General features: G+C 40.3%; 1 protein-coding gene across 1 annotated transcript in view; it reads right to left on the bottom strand.

Annotated features, from left to right (window-relative positions):
• si:dkeyp-23e4.3 (rho GTPase-activating protein 7) overlaps window positions 1-7,593 on the bottom strand; it is a 46,942-nt gene extending 39,349 nt beyond the window's left edge. The window contains exon 1 of the mRNA XM_053648192.1: window positions 7,129-7,593. Within this exon, the coding sequence (XP_053504167.1) occupies window positions 7,129-7,243 (115 nt within the window). The 5' untranslated portion in view covers window positions 7,244-7,593. The remainder of the gene's footprint in view (window positions 1-7,128) is intronic.
• Between the last annotated feature and the right edge of the window lie 1,590 nt (window positions 7,594-9,183).

Here is a 9,183-nt window from a genome sequence, read left to right on the forward strand (position 1 = left end):
TCATGCCACACAATTATGATGTGCTGTAGCTATCCATGCGCGTCTGAAGACGGATAATCCACCGGACTGCAGTGTGGAAGTTGAGGATGAGCGGTCCTCGATAAAATATTCCAGTCAATAAAGACTCGTATAAAATGAGGCGTCTCCTTTACCTCTATACACGGCATGAACTCCGTCTAAAAGCACGTTGAAGTACAGTAAGATTTAATGCTTTGCTAACTTGAGCTGATTATATTGAACTAAGTTAGCCTGTTTTCTCTGCTAACGCCAAGTTAGACTAGCACCGTTTCCATTAGCTAACGTACTTAGCTGGTCAGACTCGAGCTAATGTTAAATATCGGTTATTTACATTATATTTTACTTCTGATTGTTTCGTTAGCAAACTCTGTAGCGCTAGTCATGTAGACGCGAACTTGCAGAGAACGAACGATGTTTTCAGGCAAACGTGGCGGAGCTGCTTTCAAACGCCACAACACACACGCACACACGCACGCACGCACGCACGCACGCACGCACACGTACGTTGTTCTTGCAAGTAAAACGAATGATAAAGAACAGTTTGATGGACCTACTTTCGTATTCTGCTCATTACCCATCTCAGTCACTGGTCTCTAAAAAATAGAGAACAATATAAGTATATAAATAAATCGACACACAAATGAAGCAGATGAGCTCAGTGTAGAACAAGGTTTGATCTGGTCTGTCTGCTATAATAAGACATGTAATGTCCATGACATGGTGTATTTCCTTAGAACAACCCACATGTCTGTAACATGATAAATGCAATTAAAGACTGCAGGATGCAGAAACTCTGCCAAGTTCAGGTCTCCTCTGAAAAGCTTCTGAGCGCTGCACATGATGTCATAATCATACCGTAATAAATTGTCAACTGAGATATCGTGATAAACTCTATGTATGTATTTATTTATTTATATTAAAAATGGATTGGAAGTAGCTGATATAATTTTACGTTTTAATTTATTTATTCATTTTCATGCGATTCATTTAACTTTTCTCTTCTCTCCTCCCTTCCCAATAGCTGATATAATTTTAGAACTTTATACTTAATCTTTAAACTTGCATAAGTAAAAAAAAAAATTATAATAATAACCATTGAGTTATTAATAATAATGGAGAATAATGCTTTTATTCTCCTAAGTTAAATATTTTTTTTATTACATTTTCTCAATGGAAATGTTAAAAATAATAATAATAATTTTTTTTGTAAAATAATAAACAAAACAAAAAAATGTAATAATAATAATAATAATAATAATAAATGAAGTACAAACAGTTTTTTTTTCTTTCTTTCTAAAAACCCCTCTACGTTCACTGAGCTGAAGGAAAAACGAATTCCAACCTGAGATCGATTGGAATTGCAGTTGGGACTCGTCGGCTGTTCCAGACCTCACGCGTTTGGTGGTGCAGTGGTGAAAACCCGATGCTACGAGATCTGCGATCATCTTCGGTTTCTGCTTGAGCTCTCAGCCCTGATGGCTGGCTCATGCATCTTTTGCTTTATCAGCCTCAAGAACATTTACTCACTGAGCATGAACATTTCCATTGATCACGGGACGATGAACTCCGCTCAGGGACGTGCCACAGAGGTCAACTTGACGACACTCTGGGCAGATCATCTGCTTGGAGAAGCGTCTCAAGTGACGCCAACAGAAACACTTTCTATAATGCAAAGAGCAAATTTGTGGCTTTTCCACATCACTCTGAACCACTGAGTAACCGGTTAAAGGTGGTTTCCATTAGGAAAATGACCAAATGGATGAACTGAAACTTCTATAAAACCTCTCACTTTACTGTAACATTCCTTAGTTCCCCATGACTGTTTGTAAAAATTACAATATGTATGGAAGCTTGCCAGGAAGGCCTCCTGGGTCCTTTTAAGTGCTCGGTTGGCACGTGGGGAATGCCTATTGAGTAAGTAGAAGAGCTTCTTTTATAGCTCATTATTTCTTTTTCTTTAGCTATATAAAAGATTATGGACCTTCACTTCATACACATGGGAGTAATTAGATTGCTTGCAGGACAGAAAATGAAGTTTTGCGTCTTGGTAACAGCATACACAGAGATCTACGGTCCCACGTTTCTGTGAGGTGGACAGTCTGTATGCTTAAGTATAAGACACTGAGTCGGGACAGTCCTTCAATATCACACCTGCTTACCAAGAGCAGTATATAAGTCACTGTATAGACTCGTATACAAGGGAAGGGATTGGGGGGGAGGGGAGGGGAGGGGAGGGGAGGGGGGGGGTGTCTCATGACCTGAGAAAATGACAAAACCTGTCTCTCTTCATTTCTGTTGATGCAAACCAGCATACTGCTTGACTGACTACAGGAAGTGTGCTTGAAAGACACGGATTTCACTTTTCCTAGAAATTCGCCAACGAGCACATCTTCAAGAGCTGGGGTTTCAGCACAACTTGGAGTCACTCTTGGGTGAAGCGGTGCAGATGAATATTTTCACAGTCCAAGCATTCTTGAATTGCAAAGCCACTTCTATTTCACCGGCCATAAAGAAGGAGGAAAGTGCTGATGATGAACGCAGGTGCTGTTGGTCATTTGTGACTCTGCTTAAAGGACCAAGCGATGTCTGAACTGGTCTGTGGAGTTAATGTGCAAAACTATTTTAGAAACGTTCTTGTGTGTGTGTGTGTGTGTGTGTGTGTGTTAGTGTTTTCAGGATCAAACTGGCGACCCTGGAGTTTTGAGGTGGAAAAGATGTTAGGCTAATCAAGCTAGCTAGCATTAGATATCCAGTTACATTTTTGACAACAAAACTGGGGACAAAAAGGCCCTCCATCCCCCAAAAAATAATAATGTATTGACTTTCATGCACAAGTAACCGGTCAGATATAAAGTTCACGGGACAAGCCAAGATCGCGTGCATTAACATGAACGTGATCCGTTTGCAGTTTCCATTCGTTCGTCCTTTTAGGGATGTAACCGGATATATCGATACTTCCTGTTCAAAATGAACAGATATAAATAGTAGACGCACTATTCGTTTTCGCTGCAGCAGTAAAGTAAAACCATTTAAACCAGTCGCATTAAGTTAAAAAAAAGTTTGCCAGAAAGTTCCACCGGAACCCGCGGTTGAGTCTGATGATGAACTTAAATGATGTAGCTGAGGTTGAGGAACTGTAGACGTTCAGAGGGGTGTGTTACGTTCTACAAATTGCTATTTGTTGTATTTTGTGAATGGGGGAAAATGACTCTTTTTCTCAGTAAACCCGCCCCCTCCTTCCCAGTGCTTTCCGGTGTTCCTGGGAGATGGGGCTAGGGTTCACATTAAACGAACAAACAAAAAAAACCCCACAAACTTCCTGTCCAGACCATGCCCACTTCCAGTTCAGATAGCGATAGAGAGATTTGGAGCACTATACAGACACAGATAAAAGGATGTTCATGTCAACAGGACATGAACCAACTTTAACGTTCACATTTATGCGGCACATTTAACATCACAGTCGTACCGACTCAATTGCCGATGAGATAAAAGAAAAGATTTAGACCTGTTTGAACCGGCTTAGCTCTCAATCATTGGTCTTCAAGGCACACCATTTACAAAGGCACTAGAGTGCAGTGTCCCTGAAAATGTGCTGATTTAAGAAATTGATTTAATATCTTCAGGGCAGGATTGACAGCTGCTGTAGAAGTGCTGGACCAATCCATGCATAATGAAAAAACCTTTAGCCACGGCCATTATGTAGGATAATCATCTTAGTCCGAGTGAAAATGAGAGAGTCGAGAGGAGGAAGCATTGTTGGAGATGATTTAAAATGGAGGAAATGAGGTATATAAAGGAAGGGAAGTCATAAACAGGAAGATAATTTGTTGGACCTTTCTGCTTCTTATAGAGGTCAGTGTGTTTATGAGCTATTAGCCTCTGGGTTTGTACGAGTTGCACTTGGGCACAGCAGGATGTCATCGCTTAGTAGCCAGAAAGAATTTTAAAGTCCTCCAATTTCAAAGACTGGTGAATACCACAGCTATCTATGATTACTCGACAAAGAATTAACTGGACTTGTACTGAAAGTGTGTTACGTTGGTCAGTACATGCTCGTGGACGTTCATGGATGCGTCAGTGTTAAAGAATACTGCCTACTGAAGCAATAATATGGAGGCTGGAAGGCATTGAGTCATGTCTGAGTTAAATGTTTGCAAACAATGCAGCCTTGTAAGAGTTTCATCTGGAAAATTTTCCGGACACGGTGTACCTTTTGCTGTCCTGAATTTCCCATAATCCTGTACAAATTTCTTTCCGTTCTATTCATTCCATTACCAATTGTACACTTTAAAACGGTATACATGCAGTATGTCCTAAAAAGCATTAGCGTATATAGTGTTAACCTTGTTGCTGCAGACCTAAAAGAAAGAGCTAGATTTAAATAAATAAATAAATAAATAAGAAAAACCCCACTGTTTTCTCTGGTCTACATTCATGTGAAAATATTCTTCGAAATTAGAACATTTACTCATATACATACTGTAAGCCTACGCATGGGAACAATGTAGAAAAATTCAGTCTAGGAGGTTCTGAGGTGTCTGAAATTGTTAAAAAGGATCTAACAAGATATCGTGTGTTTTTTTTTTTTTTTTTTCTCTCCAGAGGTGCGTAAATCAAATCACTTCGAACTGCTGCTCCTGCTGCATCACATGGCAACGTAACGCACTCCGAGGAAAGCGCTATTCGAACTCTTTTGCATACATGAGCTCACAGATGCCCACGATTCGCTAGTGTAATGCTGTGATTGACAGGGGAGAGAAAGTATGCTCCTCCCACCGATAGCGAACAGCCGGTTGTACTCTGTAGGACTCCCGGGTATTCGAGCTCGCGATCTCCTGGCGATACGTTGAACGATTTCCCTTCGGTTTGTTTTTGTGAAGTGGAAACGAATCGGGATTCTACTTCCTGTGAAAAGAGCTCCTCGGCTGATGCGGTGAACAAACATGGCTGCCAACAACAAGCCAATAAGAACCCAGTATTTCCCATTGTAAATAAATAGCCATGTGATTCGTAATGAATCATTTATAAATTGTAAATCGGAGACTTATTATACAGTGCTTGGACCCCTTATGATCAACACCTTATGTTATTTTCAAAGAGCTGAAATGGATTCCGTGTTGTGGAATCATTTGTTCAGATGATAAACGGACACTGATGGTGATTCGATGGAATGCCGGCCAAGGAAGTCAAAAGAAAGTCTAAAACCGTAAAGAAATCCTCGAACAATAATGTTGTAAAGCTCGCTCAAGTGAACTGGAATCGAACGCCATGGTAGTAGTAGTAGTAGTAGTAGTAGTAATAATAATAATAATAATAATAATGACAAATATCTCCAAGGTTCACATTCTGAAAGCCAGATCTTCAGATGATTCATGAAGTTTGGCTCTTGTGTATTCTTAATGGCTGTGAAATCAATGCTAAACTTCGCTATCTGGTAGTTCATCATCTGTTCTGATCCATCACATTCTCGCCAACTGAAGTGTTTACGTGGAGCTCAGAAAGGTTTTTATTCTCGGGTGGAAAATGTCTTAACAAGCCCCAAGTCTCAACTCCATTCTTAAGTTTACTGATAGTGATAGCAACGATCGCCTCGCTGATGGCGTAGCGTGACTACGATGACTTTCACAGATGTGAGGTATCAAAATCCTCAACCGTCTCTGATAAAACGCTTTGGAACCAGATATTCTAAACTATTCATGGCCGAGATGGATGGGGGGGGGGGTTCATAGCTTTTTCAGAGGGGCTTTTTCAATCGATCATAACTTTTTCAGAGGGTCTTTTTTGATGTTGTTGTAGCCAAGAAAAATGTGAAACCTGACCCCATTGCCTCCCCCCCCACCCACCCCCCTCCCAGCTGTGTATGTTTCTTTTCTTTCTTTTTTTTTTTTTTTTTTTTTTTTTGAGATTGCAACATCTGGGAAGGGTTTCTCACAGTAATCTCTCCAAACTCAGAGCCTGCTCTGCATCATAATAGCGTTCAGCCCCTTTCTTTCCTCTTGCTAAGTCCACCATTTAAGCGCACACACACAAACACACAAACACATGGCTCTGGTGCATGAAATGAGGTAATACTTACATGATGTGAGCGAGAAACACAAATTGATCAGCCTTCTTGCAAAAGACTTGGGTCAGGATTACAAAATAGTCATGGACAAAAAGCAGATCAGGCTTGGTCACACCTCTTTCTCCCAGAACCAGATGTTTACTCCGACTTCTTCTTTTAGTTTTTCCAAGCGATACGTTCTCTTTACATTGGCTCTCATGTTCTCCAAAGCACTCTGGCGGCTGCATCATTGTCCATAGTACCTCATTTGATTTTATTGATTTAGATTTAGTGTTCTGCAACAAAGCCTCGCTTTTATTGCTCTTTGTAGAGGTCTCGTGGGCCGTTTGGAGTTATTGCACGTTTTAGATGCCGTAGCTGCTTCATCTTGAGCTCGGCTGCGTGTGACCGTATTTGTTATGACATCTTGGGTCATCTCGGGCACAAATATTTGGACAGTGCCGTCATAAACACCAACCCGAAACGAGCATGCGAGGAGAGATGGTAGGAGGAAATCGGGTTCTCTCAGAAGTTCCTGCTAACCCGGGGCCACTTCCTGAGGATTCTCAGAAGATTGTGAATAATATCTATGTGAGGAATTAGCCTTGTCTGGTTAATATAGTCCAAAAAGCTTGCAAATGTATGCACATTGCCAATTCATCTATTCCTCAGTGTCACCTCTTTACACCTTGTTCTATAATGAGTTTTAAATAAAATAAAAAATCCAACTTTTTTTTTTTTGCTGATGTATTAATTCGCAACTTGGCAGAAGCCGTGATAAACTTCCCGAATTTGCACTGACAAGCATTAATGCCGCGAAGCTGACATCCACATTTATGCAACAAGCCCAAATGATTTTTATTTTTTACTATTGCAAGCAAACCGTCACCATCTTCCCCTTAAACATCTGATTAAGCATCTCTGGAACAACCCAGAACTCGACCCTCATTCTTTATAAAATGCACAAATACCAGGGGGGAAAGAGGAAAAAAAAAACAAAAACAAAAAAACAATGCAACTGACCTCATCAAATCAAGTATACACCATCATTCATGTAGCTCTACCTGATAGACGTTTCTCACGTGCGCTTCTCCAGAATATATCCCAAGCCTTATTGGTCGAGTCCTTCACATGCTCGCTGAAGGACCTCCGTAGTGGAGTTTTCACCCTGCGTGCCATTATCCATGTGCTGTTCTGAGAAGCGCTCGACGCTCTTTCTCCTCACTCCATCTGCCCAGAGACGTGAGTGAGTTTAGGCAGCTGAGCGTAGCAAGAGGAGGAAAAGTTTTGCTTCCAAGTTTTCACCCTTGATGCAAAAAAGTCTGTATGTAATTTGGCACACACTCTCCTTCAAGCATGTGAGAGTGAGTGAGGGAGGCGGGGGGCAGGAGAGAAAATGTTTTCCCTCCACACACACAAACTAGGGGTCAAAGACACCAAAAACGAAATACGGGATGAGCATTAAACTTCTTGCTTCAGAGCGAGAGGTGCTTCTCCATCTGTACAGACATAATTATCTCTCTCATACACACTCACACGTACACGCACTCGTCTGTCTGCAAAGTACTGTGATAAATATTAAGGTCGAGAGAGCGAGAGAGAGAGAGAGAGAGAGAGAGAGACAGACACGAGTCTGGGGAACTGCATGAATAACCGTCTGTTGTGTGTTGTTTGGTCTCGTACATCTTCCCCTTTCAAAAGCAAAAGCAGAAGTTCTCTTCTAACTGACATTTTAAGTGTTCGTGTTTCTTTTTGCACAACGATCGATTTGAATACATGAACCGTGCTTTCTTTTAGCACAGAAAATAATAACTATGGAACTTGCAAGTTGAATGAAAAGATCTGGATATGAATTCCGTACTGTGTATTTTAAATTCATTCAATTCGATTTGATCTGTATAGCGCTTTTAACGACGGACGTTGTCTCAAAGTAGCTTTACAGAAACATGAAAACACGGGATAGAGATTTTAAGTGTGTGAATTTATCCCTATTGAGCGACGGTGGTGAGGGAAAACTCCCTGAGGTGATATGAGGAAGAAACCTTGAGAGGAACCGGACTCAGACGGGAACCCGTCCTCATCTGGGTAACGACGGGTAGTGTGAAAGTCAAAGAAAGGTCATTATGGTTTCTACATGAAGTCTGTTTGTTGATGTACAAAATAAAAATCCCCTCCCCCCACCCTTCCCACCGCTAACATGTTCTAACATTTTGGTTCCAGTTAGAACCAGAAAGAGTTTTTCAGCCTGATGCCAGAGGAGAACCATTTTAAGTTGCACAAAGAATCTTTTACTCTAGTTCTTTAGAGAGCCATCTATTCACTGGTGCTTTAAAGAACCCAGAAATGGTTCTTCATACAGTAGCAGTGCCACAAGGAAGCATGTTATCATAAGTTCTCTAAATAATAATAATAATTAAAAAAAAACCCTTAAGAAACATAGGAAGGTTTTTAAGAATGATGCCAGGACAACCTTTTCCAGACCCACAAAGAACCTCACTCTAGGGTTCACTCTAACCTGTTAAGAGATGATACGATACCTTGAAGAGCCTATAATTAACCATACAGAACTTCTTTAATCTCCAAAAAGCCTATAACCCAATGAAAAATGCTTCTCGACCAGAAGAATGTTGCTGTAAAGAACCACTGAAGAACGTTTTATTTTTTAAAAAAGTGTATTTGTATCTATAGTTAGGCTATTTTGAGTTTTTCTAACCGCAAGAAGTCGGCCATCTTGGTTTGTCCTAATATAACGTAAAGTTAATCTAATCGCTAGATGTAAGGACGATGTACATACGGTTGAACACCTGTTTTTGGTGAATTCTTTCTGGAATGATGGACACAACAAAGACTACACGTTAGGATGATAATCTCATGAGAAAAATGGTTAAGTTTGGTTTTATTAATCAAGGATTAAAACGTAATCTTATGCGGTGAATAATGTGTTTGCTTTTGTTGAAATTTTACATACACGAATAGCATTTTTCGAAGCTCCTCCCCGATTACTTGTTTTTTTTTTTTTTGTTTGTTTTTTGAAAAGGAATACATGCAACAGTCTCTTGCTGAATTACTTTCTCAGTCGAAAAACTATTGCGTTATGTGCTCTATTATCACGAGACAAT

This window comes from Ictalurus furcatus, chromosome 18 (genome assembly GCF_023375685.1).
Source record: "Ictalurus furcatus strain D&B chromosome 18, Billie_1.0, whole genome shotgun sequence".
Taxonomy (NCBI): domain Eukaryota; kingdom Metazoa; phylum Chordata; class Actinopteri; order Siluriformes; family Ictaluridae; genus Ictalurus; species Ictalurus furcatus.